This window comes from Ixodes scapularis, unplaced genomic scaffold (assembly GCF_016920785.2).
Source record: "Ixodes scapularis isolate PalLabHiFi unplaced genomic scaffold, ASM1692078v2 PGA_scaffold4__175_contigs__length_147842914, whole genome shotgun sequence".
Taxonomy (NCBI): Eukaryota; Metazoa; Arthropoda; class Arachnida; order Ixodida; family Ixodidae; genus Ixodes; species Ixodes scapularis.
The window spans coordinates 94,263,516-94,283,844 of record NW_024609879.1 but is presented as its reverse complement, the minus strand read 5'-3'; the positions used below and the strand labels follow the sequence as shown (position 1 = coordinate 94,283,844).

General features: G+C 44.9%; 3 protein-coding genes across 4 annotated transcripts in view; 1 reads left to right on the top strand and 2 right to left on the bottom strand.

Annotated features, from left to right (window-relative positions):
* LOC8035979 (aldehyde dehydrogenase family 16 member A1) overlaps positions 1-427 on the bottom strand; it is a 65,949-nt gene extending 65,522 nt beyond the window's left edge. The window contains exon 1 of the mRNA XM_040209765.2: positions 302-427. Coding sequence (XP_040065699.1) covers positions 302-412 — 111 coding nt within the window. The 5' untranslated portion in view covers positions 413-427. The remainder of the gene's footprint in view (positions 1-301) is intronic.
* LOC8024671 overlaps positions 1-20,329 on the bottom strand; it is a 288,655-nt gene that overhangs the window by 266,606 nt on the left and 1,720 nt on the right. The window contains exon 3 of one of the 2 annotated variants that reach the window (XM_040209768.3): positions 19,069-19,685. The exons of the other annotated variant lie outside the window; for it this stretch is intronic. Within the exon in view, the coding sequence (XP_040065702.1) occupies positions 19,500-19,685 (186 nt within the window). The 3' untranslated portion in view covers positions 19,069-19,499. Of the gene's footprint in view, positions 1-19,068; positions 19,686-20,329 lie in introns of those variants that run through there. 2 annotated transcript variants of the gene reach the window in all.
* Positions 204-20,329, top strand: part of LOC8035978 (PIH1 domain-containing protein 1) — an 88,382-nt gene continuing 68,256 nt past the window's right edge. The window contains exons 1-5 of the mRNA XM_040209767.3: positions 204-761; positions 4,205-4,357; positions 4,831-4,948; positions 6,458-6,601; positions 7,886-7,982. Coding sequence (XP_040065701.1) covers positions 690-761; positions 4,205-4,357; positions 4,831-4,948; positions 6,458-6,601; positions 7,886-7,982 — 584 coding nt within the window. The 5' untranslated portion in view covers positions 204-689. The remainder of the gene's footprint in view (positions 762-4,204; positions 4,358-4,830; positions 4,949-6,457; positions 6,602-7,885; positions 7,983-20,329) is intronic.

Genomic DNA, 20,329 nt, shown 5'->3' with positions numbered 1-20,329 from the left:
GTCGCGGAGTTAGTCCCCGGCCAGGCGCGGGCGAATGCGCTCCGGCAAAGAAAGGTACACCCAGCTCGAAATCTCTGCTTACGGGTTTCCAGTCAATGCAATTAGAGAATGGCCATCGCGCTATCCCGCGCTATGCAGATTATACGAGGATGCGCTTATCGCGGTAGACAGCCGGCTGATAAGAGAGGCGGGCGAGGCTGGCCAGAGCAGCGTACCGAGGTCACGGGATTAGCTCAATGGTACGAGTTACGTGCTTTAAAAAAATGCCGAAAGTCGTGACAGACAATTTTTCGAGACTTACGTGAGCTACATCGTAGGATTCCATCACCGGTCCGTACCTAGGGCTCTCGAAAATTGCTTTAACGGTGTTTGGACCTTTGTCAGACGACGCGATTGTCAAGCCGCTAGCCATGTTTAAATGCCGGCAAATAGTAACGCGCAAAATAAATATTTATAAGCGTAAAATTGCATTATTATTAAAGCTTTAATAAAAAAAATATAAAATATTTATATGTATATTTTATAAGTTTTAGTGAAGGTTTTTAAGCTTATATTAAGCAAATGAGTTTGAAGCTTTTTGAAGACCCGCAGCGACTCAAGATGGCCGCGCCCAGGAGCGTCAAACTGGTCCAAGCCACTGGTCGCAGTACTAAATGCACGTCGGGCAAGTGATGCCCTAACTAGATAAGATGAGCAAGAACAACGCTTTCCTCGAAGTTCCTGACGACAGCGAAGCCCCGTTTGAGTCCCTGTTCCTTCAGGTATAATTGTTGAATGGCAGCTATTTTTCAGTTGAGTTTCCGAGGAGTGTGTGCGACCACTGTGGCATGACAGATCTTCACCCCTTTTTTACCCCATTCTCGGGCTCAGTGTGTTAGATATCCACCTGCGCGCTTGGTTGCTTGATATATGGAGAATTAAAAAGCGCAAAAAACATGGACAAAGACGAAACATACAACACGGGCTGGCGCTAACTTTCAAGTGATTTAATCAAGGCAAATCACCCAGCACACATGCGTAAACACTCTTCCCCATGGGAGGCACTCACTTGATCGAATGACGTTTTAGCGAACGCCCACGTTTCGCCATCCGATAAAAGCAACCCATATACACAAACAACAGATGACAATGATTTAAACATTCGTATCAGTGCAATGTGACTACATAAAACCACCTAGAGAAAAAACTTTGTCGTTTAGTAAAATCGAAGGCGTTCTGGTTCAGTTTTCACCCGAGGACTTCATAAAATACGCTTCAAATATTTCCCTCTCAGTCTTGTTATTTGCTGTTTTAGTAAACTTTTTTAAATTCTAACAGCCGCACATTATGCAGTGTACTGCAAGGTGTCCCCCCGCTTTGTTACGGACCGCTAGACGATGTTCACGCGCCCTTTCGTTAAAACACCGCCCAGTCTGTCCAACATACACGCGCCCCCACGTTAGCAGAATCTCGTAAATAGCATTAGAGGCACAAGCTGTGTACTGAGTGACGTGCTTCTTCGAGCACTGAACGCGTTTCTGTCTTGTCATCATAGGACAAATTTTTGCCACCTTGCATGGAGCGGAGAAAACAACATTGACATTGTACTTAATTCCTATTTTTTTAGGGTTATGCAACACCTTGTGTAAATAAATTATCACTTGAATTCTTGATTTTTTAATTCTTTCTCGCTTATCGTTCCCTGTGTTGCCTTTACTTTTGATCTTTCGTAGGAGGTTTTCACACACGCTGGTAATCAGGCAGGCGGGGTAGCCCGCCCTGCCTAAGCGTTCTACCTGCAGTTCAAAGCTAGTCGTCAAAGCGTGTTGGCAGTTTTTTTGTCAAAGCAGCCTGAAGACAGGTGAGCTCAATTCCTTGCTTTATCAGCTTAGAATGAGTGCTATCTAAAGACAAAACACTCTTTTTTTAATGTGGTTTGTACAACCAGCACATGTGTTCATCTGTAAAGGTAAGCTGTAGCTCTAAAAACTGAATGCACTTGTTCATGGGAAGCTTCCAGGTAAAGTTCAATCCATCTGACTTGGCCTTAAACAAATTAAACATTGTCTAGCGGTTCGTAATAAAACGAACGGACACCTTGCAGTACACTGCATGCAGTGCGGGTGGGATCCCCTGGTAGAATTCACAAAAATAACAAGACCGAGAGAGAAATAGTTAAAGCATATTTTATAAAGCCCTCGGGTGACAACTGCATCAGCACGCCTTCGATTTTACTAAACGGCAAAGAAGTTTCTTTTCGAGATAGTTTTGTGTTGTCACGTTGAACTGATACAAATGTTTAAATCATTGTCATCTGTGGTTTGTGTATACGGGTTGCTTTTATCAGATGTGGTTGGCATGATGTTTTTTTGTCCGTGCTTTTTGCACTTTTTAATCCTCTTTATCCCAATGAACCAACTAACCCAATCCTAAGTTTTAATTGGTCGCTTGGTTCAGCGACAGGCTGCCGATCGAAGGAATCCACTGTCATTACGATAAAATTGTTTCTTCCTCATTGAACGCGAAGTGATTGTGGGACTGGCGCCTTGCGAAAAATCTAGATAGTAATAGTAGTAATATTTTTGGTGCAGGAGAGCCGCGGCACTGCAGAAAGGCAAGTAGCCCATACAATAAGGAGAAGGGACTTGCACTTTTTATCATATCTAACACCCCTATATCTCTTATAATTAGTTGATTAAGTGATGTATACCTGTCGCTGAGAAAGGTTTGGCTAAAATGTTCAACATTGCTTACCAATAGGTGTCCTGCGTGCATGCTTCTTGACGAGGGCCTATTTGAAGGAAATAATAACACACAGAAGGAACAAAAAATAGTGAACAGATTGCATAGGACACTACTGCTCCACTTTACCGAGTCCCAGAGCAGTTTACTTTCCTTGTTGTTTTTTTTTCTTTTTAAACTTACGTTATTTTAGTGTTCTTGAGCTTGACAAAACGAAATACCTCGCAGCAAAATTGTATTTGCATTTCTTAAGACAAACGCTCCTTGACAATGTGATACCTGCAGTGACAGGCACGTAGCCAGGCAGGGGGGGAGCACGGGTTTTGGGCCCCCCCCCCCGGCCGAAATCTTCCATTTTGCTGGGACCTCCTCTCCCCCCTCCCCTCATAAAGCATTTGGTCATGGGTGGGCCCCCCCTGAAACAAAATCCTGGCTACGTGCCTGTGCAGTGGGACGATGGATAGCTTAACATTAATTTTTCCTGTAAGAAAAAAGAAAAGAAAAAGAGGGAAAGACAAGTTTGTGTAATTGTTGGAATCTTTAGTGTATCAAAGTAGCGATTTGGGCAAATTGTTTCGTGCTCAAAATAATAGTATGCTGTGCACAGAAGGATGAGGACAATAAAAAAATGAAAGACGTTTACAATCCCCTGTAACGCCGAATTAGAGCGCAGCTCTTGAGGAGGGGAAAGTATGGAGAGGAGGTATGCCCCTTCTCCTGATCCGTACCCTCCTATTTAGCATCAACTTTTTCCCTAAATATCTCGCTAAAACATTTTTCTGCTAAATTTAGTGGGGAAATTTTTCCGCTAAATTTAGCGGGAAACTTTTTCCGCTAACATTAGCAGGGAACTTTTTCTGCTAAATTTTGCGGAGAATTGTTCCTGCTAAATTTAGCGGGTGACTTTTTATGCTAAATTTAGTGGGGAATTTTTCCCGCTCAATTTAGCGGTGAAGTTTTCCCGCTAATGTTAGCGGGGAAAATTTTCTGACAAATTTAACGGGGAAATTTTTCCGCTTAATTTAGTGGGGAAATTTTTCCGCTTAATTTAGTGGGGAAATTTACCCATAATGCAATGCGCGGTGATGTCACTCGTGACCCTAGTGACGTCATTATGGGAAACGTCCCATAATGCAACGCGCAATTAGCCGCTTAAGCCGGAAACGTGCGCCTAAGAGTTGCGCTCTAAAAGTACCATTAGTAGATGGGACATGCGCCGCCCCATTTATTTTTTTCTATTGTCTTAGTCTATTGTCTTAGTTTTTTTGTGTGCTGAACAGAGAGAGAATTTGAATGATGGTTGCAAGGAGATTGACAGCATTACAATCGACACCGGCTACTCCACTCTACTTTTATTCTAGAATATGAGCCGTAAAGTGTATCAGATATAATAAAACTTTATCCCATCCTTTATATTTCTTTGTGAAGTTCCGATCATCCTAGATTGGTTTCCTTACTTAAATGAAACCTTGTTCTCCTTCAGGCCAATGCAGAATTCAAAAACCTGGTGCAGACGCTGGCAGCCGAATCTGCAGACACCAAGACCAAGCCCATCAAACCCAGCCCCGGATTCTGCATCAAGCTTAGGGACACGGACGGCTCCAAGTTGTTCATCAACGTCTGCCACACACCCGAGGTTAAGACCGGCAATTATTTCCATCATTTTGTTTGGGCATTATTTTAGTGGAGCTCAAGTCCAGGCATTGTCTCTCTTTTGTTTGACCACTTCAAATGCGTTCTGGAGAGATTTTGAATCGCTCCGGGGTTGCCTTGCGGGGCTCGAAGTCGGTTCTTTCTTCGATCGTGTTTCAGCGTAACGTGCTCTCATTGTTTGAAACAAGGACTGGCTTGCACCATGTGCGAGAGCCTTTGGATGCGATGCTGCGCTGTGGAAAATACGGCGTCCACTCACGACTACCGTAGTGTTGAATGGATTTGTACGCTCCATGTGAAAATAAGAGATATTGCCTTTACACCAGCTTCCTCAAACCACTCCTGGTTTTTCGTAGCATTTAGTTTGATAACTTGTAAATATTCACTTCCCGTTAACGGCCACGTTTGGGATAATATTTAATCTCGAGGTAACGCCCGCAATCGTAACGATTTCAGCTGCCAGAACCCCGAGAGATATCTGAGGAGGAGCTGATGCAGATTCTGGAGTCCGAAGACCCGACCTCGTACCGAGTACCCCTGAGCCTGGGCCTTCCCCACGAAGAGCTAGACAAAGGTACCCGCTCGGCAAGCGCACCTTGCACGGCGTAACTGGTGATCAGTCTGGCCGTTAAGGCCGCTTACCACCGTGGTTATATACCACTAGATTGTGCACAGGTGCCATCTGTCGGGCGACTGTGAAACATTCGCAGTTACCGTATATTCCCTTTCTTTTTGTGCATCATTGTTTTTCCCTATTTGGAATAACTTTTGACAATGTTATAAACAACACTATTTCTAGATATACTCCGTCTCATCCTCTGATGGACTAAAGCCCAAAGTCACAGGCTGCCGGATGCAATCACGAGCTTGTTAGGAACCACGTGGTATATTTGTTTCTTCATACTTATTAGTGTGCCAAGACGCGTCATGCGGAGGCGAGTTCTTCATCTGCTTATCGAGTTCTCCCGGTGGCTTCGTCTGCTTTCTGGGTTTTTCCTGTACCAACACCCATGTTCCCAGATTCTTTCCACAGCAGGTACAGTTACGACACTCGGGGAAATCTCGACTGCTGACTCGTCTGCGTGGGCTTCATCCGTAACGCCATCAGCCTCGTACCCACGTCGGTTGGCTCTGGGATTGGATTGTTATGGATAAGGTGAAACGACTTTATGGCAAGGTTGACATGTTTATGAAACTGAATACCATGTACCTTCACTAAACAATATAAGAAAGTGGGCCATCACAACGGAAAACCATATGTGTAAGAGTAGTGCTCTTTGTACTGTGTATCAGAATTTCTCTCGCGCACTATTTTGCAATGCGGATGCAAGCTTTTCTGAGGTAATGCTTCGCCTGCCATCATTCAGGCACCGGTTCATCATAGGTTGAGACAGAGTATAGTAGCACATTTGATCTCACAACTAGCAGAGAACCTTGGCTCTAATGACTGCAGTTCCAAGGTCGCCTCGTAGATGGCACCGGTGTGCCGGGAATTTCTCTCGTCGTAAGAAGTCCCAAGATCTCCGATTTTAGGAAATGCGAGCATGGGAATGGGTTTTTCTTGGGATTTTCTCAAATGACCGACACTGACCCGACGCCGTGAAGTGTGCGTTGACTGGCACGTGTAGAGTCGAGAACATCTTCACTGTCGAACCGTTTTCATTAAGCCGCAGTTCCGGTTGCACGAAAAAGGGTGCAAGTCGTGATTGCAGTGGTTGCCATAAAAGCGGACAAGCTCTTTCTGCGCCTCTTTTTCGGGTGTGTTTGATATTCTATAATCATTGAATAATCGGTTTGTGACATTGCCAAAAGATACCCAAAAAGAGAATGGAAGGCTGATCGTGAATAGGTATTTGGGTGAAAAAGTGCTTCCAGGTAAAGGACGTCTTTCCCGGGTATGCGAATCCACTTTTATCGCGAAAAGTAAAATAAACAATGCGGAGACACGCATAAATGTGGCGTCAAGGTACGCTCTCATGAATGGCTCTTATGAGTGTGGGGTATTTGTACATACCACGAAATCTCGTGTCCAGAGTCCTTTAATTGTTGGGCGTGCCATTCACGCGCATTCTCGTTTGCGCAGGTGGCAATCCGTGCAAGGCTTTTGACGTCATCATCAACGACGCCTTCTTTAGAAAGATAGAGTCCAACGAGCTGTTCCGGACGTTTGTCATCACGGTGGCCATCGACGGTATCGAAGACAAGTATGGTGCCAGCCCCGACAGAGGTATGCCCCCAAAAGTTCCTCGCTGGTCTCCGGGGCCGGAGTTGCGCCCCAGTTTTCCGCGAGAAAGGCGATCCTCTCAGCAAATAGTACTTCGCCGGAGCGCGCAGAGCGCTCGCCTTGGAGAATGGAGCTTATTGAAGCGTTGCCGCAAGAAGAGACGGCGCTAGCTTTTGCGACAAAAGCCGTCGCGTACGAAGCCTTTTTCCTTTGGGCGGCGTGCCCGGCATTGCAGCAATCCGTCGTATTCGTAGCGAGGGGACGTAAAACGCGGCGAATGCTCGACGCTTCTCCCAATTGCAAACGCTCCCTCCAGGTCAGCGCGGCGTCCATGGTAAAAACCTGTTGCCTCCGGAGCCGCCACGTTCGTGCGGTGGTCCGCCCTTAGGGAGAATTTGCTTTCTTTTCTTCGGTTGTGAAAGAGGTAGGAAACCGAGGGAGGATGCATATCGGTCCCCGCCCCGGATAACGGTGCCGCGGTGGCAGATTTCCCACGTCACCTAGCGAAGGCCGGCGGTAAACGCTTCTTGACCGACGCTTTTACCACTTCCTAAGAAGCAGTCCCCTGATTCCTGTTTAATGACGTTAAAGAAGCATCACACCGTCGCCCGCTGTGATCCGGGCGGTGGCGCAGCGGCGACGGTGCACGTGGTAGATGCCCGTTTCGGAGCGACCCGGCGGCTTCCGCGACGTCGTTTGTTGTCACTTGGAGACTATTTTAGATGCAAGGGTGGGACGGGACACGTAACGCGTCGTCGAAGGTGCATTCCAGGCTCTGTAGGGAGGAAAAACGACATGCCAAGCGTTCGGCGGGTGGCACCGGTGGCACCGCCTTGCACGCTACATCTTGTCGTAACTCTTGTTGGGTGCGACGGTATGTTTGGCGGACGTTAGCCTAGAATGTCGGGTGGAAAGCTCATACTATGGTTGGTCGTCTTACGATAAATCGAGCGAATAAAGATGGCGTTTTATTATTGTTCTATCGAAACAGAAAAGTTTGGTTTTATTCTCACCCATTCTTGTTTTTTCCTATGACTGCCAGCAAATGCCAGCAGCTATACGTTCGCATCGTAAACAAAATAGTGGAACCCCAATTTTCTTCCTTCCTCCCATGGCCATCCACTTTTTAAAGTGAACTTTTCTCGCGTATCAAACTTCTTTCGTTATTGGTTCGGCGTCGACAGCAACTGCCCGGGAAGGTCCAGTTGATGGCTACCGACGACTCGCGGTGCGGAGCTGGGAGGGCCGCTAGGAAATCGTGTGACCGTTCGGCGTCTCCTTGTGCAGAGAGCTACACGGTGCTGAAGAACAGGCGGTACGTGGGCAGCATGCCGGACCACCACATCCAGAACAGGAAGGGGCCCCTCATCGCGGAGCTCGACACGTGAGTCTGTCTGCACGTGGGACGTCGTGCCGGGGCCGCTCTGTGCCCGTGGACGACTTTCCGGCCTCGTACTTGACAGCATTGGCACAGGGTTCACGGCGGGGATGCATCGTGGCGATTCCTCACGCGACCCCTGTGCCCGTCCGTCGAGAGAACTCGCGGGTCGTCTTTGCCGCGAATGAGCGAAGGTCAATCGCCTCGATCTGTAGGAGGGCCGGACGATATTTACTCGCGTTCGGGGTTTTGACTTTTTCGGCTGCTTGGGGTCCCAAAGTCGTTGGCATCGTTATGGTCTGGCTTGGCCCGGAAGGATTTGGAGTTGCACGTCTTGGACGAGTGTCTGCCTCTTTGACCTGTTTCTTATCCAGTTGTGCGTTACTTGGCATTTTATAGGGACTGTGAAGTGATATTGAGTTTAGATGTTACTAATAGCATCCTTGATCATCCGCACCAATGCGCACCGAGGTGCGCCCTTTGGCCTTCGATCAAGTGCACCAATGCGCTCCGGACTTCCTCGATTAACTAAACACACCCTCCTGGTACGGCTTTTCGTTGCCCCAACGCGCACCAAGACAATTGACGGTGTGCCAGGTTGCAGTCTCGTCAGACGTTGCGGCCAGGAGAGGGAATTGAGGAGATGGCAGAAATAGCAGACGTACACTATCGAGACGCCGACCTTGCAAAAACAAACATGCCTTGCAGCAGCACTCGATGGATTCCTCAGCTCTTCTGACAGCGAAGACGACGAGCTTCTTGCCATTGCTACTATTACTGGTGATTGCTGCAATGGCATGGAGCACCCGAAAGTTATGAACCTCGTGGAAAGCGTTGTGAGGTGTCTCGATGACACCGAGGTATGGTTGTTATCTGGTGGTACTCTTCCTTGAACCAACAATTATGGGCAAGATTTACGTGTGGAATTGTCACCTGCTTCGTGACCCCGTCGACAATCACATCCACAATGTTTGCTTGTGTGTGATCGCGAAATCTGCAAGTAAAAAACCAGAAGAAATTGACAGCAGACAGGCACCGCGCATGAACATATGCAAGAAAAAACAAACAAAAGGCGAGGTGATGCATGGTGGCGGTTGCCGCGGTGCACCGGCACGGTGCAGTTTTACCTCGATGTTGCACCGACTTCATGCTGCACGATCGAGGTGCGCTGTGCACTGTCCTGGTTTCAGGGCAGTTTCAGTGTGAATTGATCAAAGATGCTATAAGTGTATAGTGTATAGAGGAATGGAAGAAACTGAGCACACAAGGTTAAGGGACCAGAAATGTGTCTTCAACTGTGAAGTTTCAAAAATTAAGATTGACATTTTAATTTTTTTTTATTGCAATTCGCCTGGGTTTAAATTGTCAAGTATGACTCACGGATTGAATGTGAGCGCCACTTCACCTGTTGATTTCCACTCGGTGGCGGTGAAACTACCGTGAAATATTAGGTTTCACGTTTGTGGCCAGTTAGTGTGGCAACAAAAAATCACCAAACTCTAGCAATGTCTGAGGTGCAGCTCATGTTACTGGTATCGGCAAATCACACTTGTGGTTACGTTAAGGGGGGACATAAGCCTAAGTTTCAAAAATTTTGAAAAAAATGGAATTTTCAATTTTTGAGGTTTTTGGTATTAAAAACGCATTATACACCCTTACACTAAATTTCATAACCATGCGCCAAATAGTTACGTTGATATAAAATATTTTCAGCACATTGTGAAGCAGTAGCAAAGTAAAGGAGTGCAGTGTTCGAATGCGTTTTTCTCAGTTCCGGTTTTTGCTGGAAATATCCTACGAAGGAATCTTTTGTTTGAAGGTAAAATTATTCTGATATCACAATCAAGATGTTTCCGAACTGAAATTTACTGGGGAATTGGGCTATCTACTTTATTTTGTTTTAAGTGAAAGTTCTCATTGGGAAAAAACTATGTTTTCAAAAATTGACATTGGACTGATATGCATATCATATTTTTAGGTAATCACTTTTCCTGAAATATTTACATTTGAGTTATAAAAACTAGATAGCCCGAAGTCCCACATCTCCCACTTTATATTCAATCAGTTAAAATGATGCTTAATAGCTTCATTAGCATATCATAGATTTCTTAACGAAGAGTGGCAGATCTTTTTATGCAGGTATGTAAATTTGTCCTAGAGAGCTGAAAGTTTGCACAGTATGCATACATCTGAAGATAAATCTCTCCTACAAATTTCATTCCGATCACTTAGGTAGTTCAGAAGTTCAACCTTTAGCCAGTGTAGCATATTTGAGTTGTCAAAAGAATATCAGACAGCTTGTTCTAGCCACGAGTTAAGGACGGTAATGCTGTTTGACTCCTTCCGGTGTTTTCTGCAGGACTTGATGCACGTAATGAAAATCTAGCTCACATCCACTGATCTTTACGACAATTGCTGAATCGTGCTTCCCTGCTCCGCGAATGCGGCCACCGGAAGTTCCGTATCGGCCATCTTGGGCCCACCGGAAGTCAATCTTTTGGAGCATTCCAGAGGCTGGGCGGCAGCGTGCTGAAGACACTTTTTCTGCCCGTTCGCTGTCATTTGCCGAGGAAGTTACTTAAAACCTTGTGTAAGTAGTCGTAATTGCCTTTAAGAACGCCTAAAAATTCTTGCTAAAGGGCAGCACCGCAGGAAAAGGCACAACTCGTCGAACGCGTTTCGTGGCATGGTCAAAGAGCATGCCTTTTGCATGCCAAAGTGCTTTGTCTCTGCTTTCGCATACTTAAATACCTATCAAGAATCAACGCCGTGTGGATGATCTTGAAGGTGTGTCTCGCATCAAGGTGCATGTGCCTCTGGAGCAAAGTTTTGCTTTAGTCCAACGACTGTGTTTGTAACTTGCGGCACTTGTGGGCCAGAAACGAGTTTGATTCCGTGCAGTGCTTAAAAAGACACTAACAACCCCCAAAATATTTTTTTTTTTTTTTTTTTATTTTTTGCCAGACGATTTATTGTGGCTTGAGATGACTACCCAATCAATATTTTGCTACAGCGTCATGGATACAGTCGTCGACCGATTTTTCGGATTTCGCAGGGACTGAAAAGACACCCGAATAATAGAGCAGTCCAAAAAATTAGCAGATTAAAAAACTTGCCTTTAGTTATTACTTCTAAGTGGGCTTAAAAAAGCCGCAAATAATGCCTGCTTCAGGTTACGCCTGCACGCCTTGTTTTAGGTTACGCTTCCGTTTGCGTTCGGCAACTTTCTGTTTGCTTAAGAATCGCTGCCTTTTTTTCTAGCGTTATGGTCGAGTACTTTTTGTGCTTCTTAGCAACAGGTCCCGGTGGTGGAAGAACAGATGGGGCAATGACGTCCAAGCCAGTGTAGTCCGAAAACACGACTCACCAAGACGAGATTGAGATGACAGGCGCAAGTCCATGACTGCAATGGCGAATGAACAAAGCAAAATTGAAACAACAATTGCGATAAAAATGACGCACAGCTGGAGAAAAAAAGTAATTCAGCGTTACCTAGCAGTAGGACTTAGCAGTATTTAAGTAGTGCTGCCAAACCAAGCCAATCCATGTGCTGCCAGCATAGAATCCAAAATGGCCGCTTCTCGGTGGTGTGTCCCACTGTTCGCTCGCTACAATTTTGTCCGAAAAATCAAACTTTCAGACTTCAAGCAGTCCGAAACATTGGTCGTGAATATTCACTGTTCTTTATCGGGTAGGTCACGGTTCCTCCTTTAGGTCTGAAATATTGAACAAGTCAGAATTATCGGCGTCCGAAAAATCGGTCGGAGACTGTATTTAAAAAAAAAATGAAACTTCTCTAAACCGAAACCGAACTGGAGAGGAAAAAGAAATATAGAGAAGAAGAAGGTTACCGCATGTCACGTGGCTGTGCACTTTTTTTTTTTTCAGTCAACATATTTTTAGGTTTTTAGAAGCTCTAAAAAGCGGGTATCATATTTTCCATCTATTTTTAGTATTGAGCGTGTGTCTTCAATGACCCATGACATTTAGTAGGGTGGCTAGAGAGTTGGGTGTGTCGAGCGTGCCGGCTCTCCCATGAATCGCCGCGGCCGGTTTGGAAAATCACCGTCAGGGGCGCTCTACTCAGCGTGTATGCTAGGCGCGCACAGCTGGCGCAGGGATTTGCGTGCGGCCAGGCGGGTAGCGACGAATTCACACCCGCTTTAATCTGTTCTTTGGCATTCGTGTGAATTTATTTCAACCATTCCTGCATGTCCGTCGGTCAGGTGACACGTGGAGACTATGGACGTTGCCCCGTCAACCTCCGGCGTAAAGAAAAAGCAGCGAGCGAAGCACTGCTTCGTTCAAGGATGCACGACAGGCTACAGGTCTGCAAAAGAAAAACACACGTTGTTCGCCGTCCCGAAAGACCCAGTTCTCTTCTCTCACTGGGACAGGAATATTCCGAGGGGAGACACGCATCTTCAGGAAAACTCCGGGGTGTGCGCACTTCACTTCGACGAGCGGTACATCGAGCGATACTTCTCTAAAATATCGCTCGATCCGTTCGAGATATCGCTGTATGAGTGTTGTTTTAGGGTTAATAATAATAATAATAATAAGTTTATTCACAAAGAAAGCATACATACAATTTACTCAGTCTCACAAAAGCGCTTGCGTGCTTGTGCGTTAGTACTTACTCACACACAAGCACGTAGCTTCCTGCTGAACACGTCTGCGGCTAGTGTTGGGAAGTACTTTAAAGTACTACTTAAATTAGGTTTAGGAAACTTGTACTTTACTTGAGATACATTCTCTGAGTACATACTTGTACTTAAAGTATTCTTTTATGCTACTTTCCGATGAAAGTACAATTCCTAACTTCAAAGTACATTCCCCAAATTTGATTTTGTTAAATTTGTATCACGAAGTGATGCCTTGTCAACTTCGAAGAAAAACTGAGAGGAATATTCTACTCTCACCAGAGACGTGAGCAGACAACGCATCGCCCCGTTTGTACTGGGAGCGGCTTTCCCGTAAGTTTTTGAACTCTTGCTACTTCTCGGTCGGTCAGCGCTAGCGAGGAGGTTTAAAATATTAGGAGAGAAAAAATGATCATAATGTAGCACCTAAGTCTGTGGTGCGAAAAAATTAAATTTTCAAGTCGAAGTATAAGAGACAACAGAGGAGAATGTTGGTTTGAGACATTCTCTTTTGTCTTTTCCTTCTATTTGAAAGTTCCTTAATTTTTTTCGCACCCCAATCGCAGGTCTCACATCATGATTAATTATCACCAGCACGCTTGCACACTTATTTTTTATTTTATTTTTTTTATTAAGGAGAGGGCATTTTTCTATGAGAGGATTGCTTGCGGAAGCTACGGTGCTGACGTCATGCTCTCTCCTAGTACATTTAACCCCCTTGGGTGCAACAATCCAGTGCAAGGGGCGCCAAATTCAGAAGAGGGTCTTCTGAATTTATCTCCATTCCTGAAAAAACAAAACAAAAAAAAAACAAAAAACTCTGTGGCCGCTTGGCTTTATCAAATCTTCGCCGCTGTTTTCGAGGTCATGCTTTCTTGATTACCCCTGGGTAATGCATACCAATTTTTAAAAAAATCACTGTATAGGGGAATGAAAGGACATCATGAAAGATTGTGTTAAAAAACTTGTACTTTACTTTGAAAGTACATTGTATTTATAGTACTTTACTTCAAGTATGTTGCTCCCAGTGTACTTAATAATTTACTTGTAAGTAAATTATTAAGTACACTAATACGTAAATGAGACGTTATAACGTCTCATTTACTTTGTACTTTGCTAGAAGTACCTTTTAGATGTATTTTACCCAACGCTGTCTGCGGCCTTATTTTCTGAAATCCGAATTTCGGTTCAGCATCCCTTTAAGCTGGTTGCATGCAACTGGCAACACAAATGTATGAAGCTGGCCTTTCGCACAGAGTTTAATGTGCTTTATACCATGGACTCTCCATAAAACTTCCATCGCAATGTCTCAATGGTGTCCACTTTTGTTGATGGCAACTTCTATGCAACGACATAAAAATCTAGCGGAGGTGTCATCATTGGACTGTTCGGTGTGCCTCGGTATTCAAGAGGTTATATTCGGCTAGGCTAAAATATGCTTCCCCAGACTCAGGTCAGGCTGTTTCTGTCCTTTGTGTTCTTTTATAACCCGTTTGAAGCTAAGTGACCAAAGTGCGACGGTACCTAATAACTGTTTGCGGTACTGTTATTCTTGTCCTGATAGACTTCAAAGCAGAACGCTGACTGCAAGATATGCCTTTTCATGGTACCATAACAGGGTATGTTCATTTTCAGAGTGCTTGTGGGTCTTGCCAATGACTGTAAAGATCCTCGCTGTACTTTGATCCTGTGTTCCTATACCTACGTCCTCCTAAAACAGCGTGATCCCGACAATCAAACTGCAGTCATCTGGTGAGCGAGGCACAATATTTTTGATCGATCGAAAATATGTCTTTACTCATTGAGGACAAATACGATCACTACTGGTTTCTGGGTGCCCTTAGGTCTGCTCTAGATGCAGCCTTGGAAATTTGTTCACGCATGCAGCCGAGAATACCCAGGACAGCCTTATGACGTTCAGTAGTGTTGTGATTATGGTGTGGAAAAGAAGGTACACACGAGAAAGATATATTTGTTACCATATGGAAGATCATATGCCATAAGCCATTTCGTACGGGGATTAACACAAAGGTAATGTTTATTTGCTTTTTCTTGAGAACTTTTAATTGCCAAAGTTACGACAATTACATTGCCTATTCCTGAATATTTCGTTCAGGAACGGTTCATGTAACATGTATAATATGTTACTTCCCTCACTCTCTTTTAAAATCAATTTAGTGTTTCATTGCTAGTTTTCCACGTCCCCATTTTTCCATATTACCTCGGAATTGACGCTTCCGTTACTGCACGAACGAGAATGTTGCGGTAAAAAAAGAATGACTTCAAGTGTGCATTTACCTTCGTCGACACTCCAAAATCGGGTCGTCTATTGAATCCAGGTTTATCAGAGTTTCATTAGGCCACGCAAATTAATTCTGTAAAAAAACACAGCGGACCAGTGGCCGCGTAAAAGTCCGCACGCAGCGCATTTTGGCCCCAGCGCAGCCAAAACGCCGCGGTTGGATAGCATACAGGGCTTCCGAGGCGCCTCCTGGCAACAGATTTCCCTTTCGGTGCCGCGCGCCCGCCGCCGCTCGACACACCCAACTCTCTAGCCACCATACGTTTACCTAGTTATCTTTGGTGGTTGTGTCTCAGCCATAGAAAATGGCACATGACCAAAAAGAAGAGAGTAAGTGCGACTCAAATTGGCCGTTCTAATCAGTGGTTTTCTGGCTGAAATAAATTGAATTTCGAGCCGCAAATTATGTTGCGAGTAGTTGGGCTCCCATATGTCATGTATGAATAAAAACCTTGGCCCTGTCACTGTCCCTTTGAAGTCTCCTGTAAGTTGCATAGGGTCTCTGCAAACTGTGGTAAAGGGGGGGGGGGGGGGGGGGGGGCTCATATTAAATGCATGCAAAACCGTCTCGATTAAAATGTATGTGTAACCCAACATGGTGCTCAGGAAACAAAACCGACCAACAATGTGAATTCTGATTACTTTTCTCGTCAAGTGTCCCCGAGACATCTGCCATTTTGTTCCACACGAAATCGACATGGCTACTCACAACATAGTTATTTTCTCCATGGAGATGGCTACTCAACAAAACTTGATGGAGGAATATCCTAACATTTCCGATGACAAAATTCAGTAGTTATGATTGAACTCAAGGAGTTCAAGACTCCTTGAGACCCTCCTTCCGACTTTAAGCACCGATTCCGTGCCGATGGAACAGAGGGGGAATGGCGCAGTGACGGCAGGGATCGTTCTTTGCCTTCGAGATATTTCTAGTGATCGATTCACTAGAAGGATGTGGAAATCTATCTTTCTCGATTTCCCCATTTCCCAAATAACTTTCATTGTTCCAAACTGGCAGTGACGTTTTTAACCCACACTTCATTTCTCTACCTGTTTTTATGTATGCGAGTAATTCAGATTCATTTCAGTAGATTTCGAACATTTTGAATAGTGCATAACAGTGACCACTGATCACTTACTAGAACAGCTGGACGATCCAGAACTCTGCAACCGATATGTATGCGACAAAGACATCTACGCCCGACACACCTTCAAAACTTTCCTGAAGGGTTAACACATCCACACAGCATTGATTTTTGACGGTATCCAAACGTGCGAAGGCAGAGACGCAGCACTTTGGCATGCCAAGGCATGTGCTTTGATGGCGCCGCGAGGTCGGCGAGACTTGTGTTCGACGAGTTGTGCCTTTTTTCTGGGGTGCTACTCTTTTGTAAAACTTTTCACGCCATCCCAAAGCTAAGTACTATCATTCACACAAGCTTCTAAAAAAAATCATCTTGGGCGAATGATGATGAACAAGCAGAAAAAGTGTTTTTCAGCATGCTGCTGCCCAGCCTCTGCAACGTTCCCAAAGGTTGACTTTTGTTGGCCCCACTCCTGCTGCAGCGACCAAGTGGGGATGCACAATTCAGCAAATTGTCCTAGAGATCAGTGCATGCATCCTATATGTTACAAACATTGGGGATTACGTTCGAAACAGTAGTTAGCGAAATTGAAGAACACATTTTACAGTCCATACAAGATTGCTCGAGCTTTGGTTGCCTTTCGGCAGGAAGTTGGACCTTCCCCCCCCCCCCCCCCCCCCCCCCCCCCCAGTCTTTATTGCATCTACCGTACTTCAGTCAGGTGACACCAAGCTTTGTAAGTCAGAGACAAACGGATTCAAAAGCCACAGTTTCGTTTTATTATTTACAAGGATGGAGGTTACGACGTATGGTGTGTTGTTCCACATCTTCCCTTCGTCACTTTCTTGGACGAAATCACTCACAGAAGCAGTTGGACATATATTCAGATTCATCAGATGCAATGTTTGTCGACAGAATTCTGGAAGATCTACCAGTGAGCCTAAGTGCGACGATGGAGGATTCCCATAGACAGACAAACAACCAATGAGTCGGCACTTGCCACAGCAGGTGTGGGCAGTGACCCGGAAACCAGATTCGTGCCGAGTAAAACGCCTGCGCATGCACCTGGCCGATGGCAGCGTCACCACAGCCGCGTGACGTCGGAGCCACGTGTGGGTGTACAGCACTAAGTAAAGCTATTGCCGCACTTGAGCAGAATGTGAGAGAATTAGTTTAGCTTGTGCAAGTTTTACCCGAACTGTGGCGTCTGCTCCGTGCCAACCACTCGGGCCATAGTTGGCTCCTGCCATTGCCCGAATAGCACCCACATGGTGCAAGCTAATGCTCCGTGCTCCGCTTGACAGGCAATGTAGTTCGTTCCACAAGCAAGACATTTTCTCATTCATGTGTAGCGTTAGTACAACGATAGATCATGATTCAGACATCCTCAGAAGGGCCAGCCCGTCTATTTGAGAGTCTGATAACGTCAAAGCATTGAGAACATCAGACTGGGCGAGTGGGTTGTTCACAATGGTCGACGTTACGGCGCACTCGAAAAACTGCCGCTCAAGGTTCCGAACATGCACACATAAAAAAGGAAAACTCACACAGTGCTTACTAACAACTTTGTATTGCATGATAAACTTCTGTTTCTACTTCTACTTCAATTTAAAACAATTTTCAAATAGAAAAAGACAAAAAATTAAAAAGGGGAAATGTTCCCTTCCAACGCCTAAACAAACTTGCGGCTAAATAAAACGTCGACTCTGGCCTCATAGGAATTCACTGTCAGCACCATGGTTGCTCTGTGCGTTTCAAACACAGCATTGTGCTAGGCAAAAGTGTCAACCAACTAAGGAGGGAAATTATCGAAACCGAGTACATTCTACGACCGGGGGACAAATGTGTTAGTACGCCGTCTACAATATTGTCACAAAAAGAGATTGATTATTTAGCCGCAAGTTTGTCTAGACATTAAAAGGAAATTCTTCACCTCTTTCATTTTTCTATTTGAAAATCATCTTAAAATGAAGTAGAAGTTGAAGCAGACAAAGTTTATCATGCAATACAAAGTTGTTGTTGAGTGCTGTGTGAGTGTTTTGTGTTTGGAGGCTTGAGCAACAGTTTTTCGAGTGCACTGCAACATTGACCATCACGTCGAAACAATTAGTTTTATAGTTTGCCCTTCCTTCATTAGTAGGCATCCTTACTGTCTAGTGCCAAAAAATTAAGAAATACTGTCGAGACCAGTTATAACGATGTCGGTTATAACGAAATAGCGGCTACAGCGAAGTGATCACGATTTCCCATTCCCTTTTGCAGTTCGTTATAACCGAAGTCAGTTATAGCGAAATAGCGGATACAGCGAAGTGATTTCTGATTCCCGTTGACTTCGCTATAACCGGTCTCAACAGTAGAATTCTTCTCTGCCTATCTGTGCCTACTGCAGTTCTAGCATTGCGTGTCTAGAAACGCAAACGACTCCAGCTTTGGTTACATGACAGCTGCTCTTTAGAGCTAGTCAGATTGCTGAGACACAAATGGAATGGGCTGAAGTTGGGGAATGGACTTTCTTGCTCCCTAGCTGGGATATACTAGATATACTAAGGACCAACAGCCGAGCATACGACACTTCTTTTTCTCAAGGTGTGCTCACTGTTTTTCTGCAGACGCAATCAAAAGCAAAACACGAAATCGATTGGCGTCGTCTTCAAGCCACCAGTTGCAAATATGTTTTGTCCCGTCCTCGTCCTTTTTGCCGTTCATCTTGCTTTCCTTATCCCCGAAATAACTGGAAATTAACTTTTTTGTGAGCTGTCACTTTAGACATAGTAAATAAATAATAAATAAAACGAGAGCCACATATTCGATATCTGCATGGAACTATTTTCTTAAGTGGTGTAAATGCAGATACCTCATGACACACATCACTGCTGATTAACATCAGTTAGACTGATGACCAGTTTTCTTGTAGACCTTTCTCCAAATATAAGGCCTGTTTGGCGACGCATGTGCACAATCTGGTACACTCCGCAAGGTCACCAACCCGACTATAAACACAGTCACAATAATAGACGCAGGTTGCACTGTCTTCGACACTCGGGACGCTTCAGAAACAAAAAAAAGGTAAAAGCACAATGTTGCTGGGCAACATCGATGACATCAACAATTCTCAGCGAGCGGGAAAGAGATTCCAGCTCTCTTTTTTACGGCCACTTTCCTGTGGTCATTAGCGCATCCACACATAGCCCTGCAGTCAAAAATTCTAACTCCATAACAGTCCCTCTTGGACCACTCCCTACTCAAGAACACAATATTTCGGCCGCATTAAGGCCCAGCCACAATGTTCGTCAGCATGACGGACTCATTGCACCGGTCTGCTTAACAAAACTTCCACGTGAGGGTCTCTGCTTTGAGGTCCTACGTAACAAATTGTTTGCAATTTTTTTTGCAGGTTTGTTTGTGATGATTTTGATCGAGTCGCTGTTGAGAGACGATGCATCATCTTGAGGCTACGATATTCAAGTGGGGTGGTGGTGAGACTCGAGTGATTTCATAAGCAGTCTTTTGAGCAGCTGAAGAAGCCCCCTTCCATGGTGACAGTGGAGTTGACAATCTCCATCCAGCCAACCTTGACATTGTTGAGCATTTTGTTGGGGAAAGGAGGTATGTTGCAGGTGTCGATGACGAAGTAATTGACAGTGTGGTGTCGGAATCCCTGGACTGCTGTTACCAGAACCTGAGTAAGGGGGAGGAGGGATAGAAAAAACGCCATTGAAAGAGCACTGAATTTTCATAACTGCCCCGTGCATTGTGCTTAAAAGGGAGCTGAAGCGGTTTTGTATTTGAAGAAGCGCACTTAAATTGTCTTCATTTGACCTCTAGGATCTCAAATATCAACATTATTTTCCAATTTGGTGCACGGAGGCTGTATAAAATCATTTTCAAAAGTACCGCTGAAGGCCCTCCTTCCCGGAGCACGATGTCACAAAAGGAGTTTTCGGAATCTCTGCTCTTACGAATCTTCAGCACCTATCAAAGCTATGCATGCACACTCTTGCTATTTCTAAAAAGGGCAGAAAGCGATGTCATAACTGGTGGCAGTGCGGGGGAATATACCTGGCAAGCTTGCAATTGCAAGCGCTGCCCACACGAGTGACACGCGCTTGGCGGCCGAAAGATCCTCTTATGGCATAACGACTGGTCGGGTTTTCTTGCATTTAGTTACATCTTTGGGGAGAACAGACGTGATATTCAGATTCACGGGACAAAACTACGCTAGAATCAACCTCAGTCTAATTTTTTTTAAAAAGTGTTTCAGCTTCCCTTTAATTTATCCTTGCGCATTATACAACATATAATGATGTGTTGTGCAATGCCCTT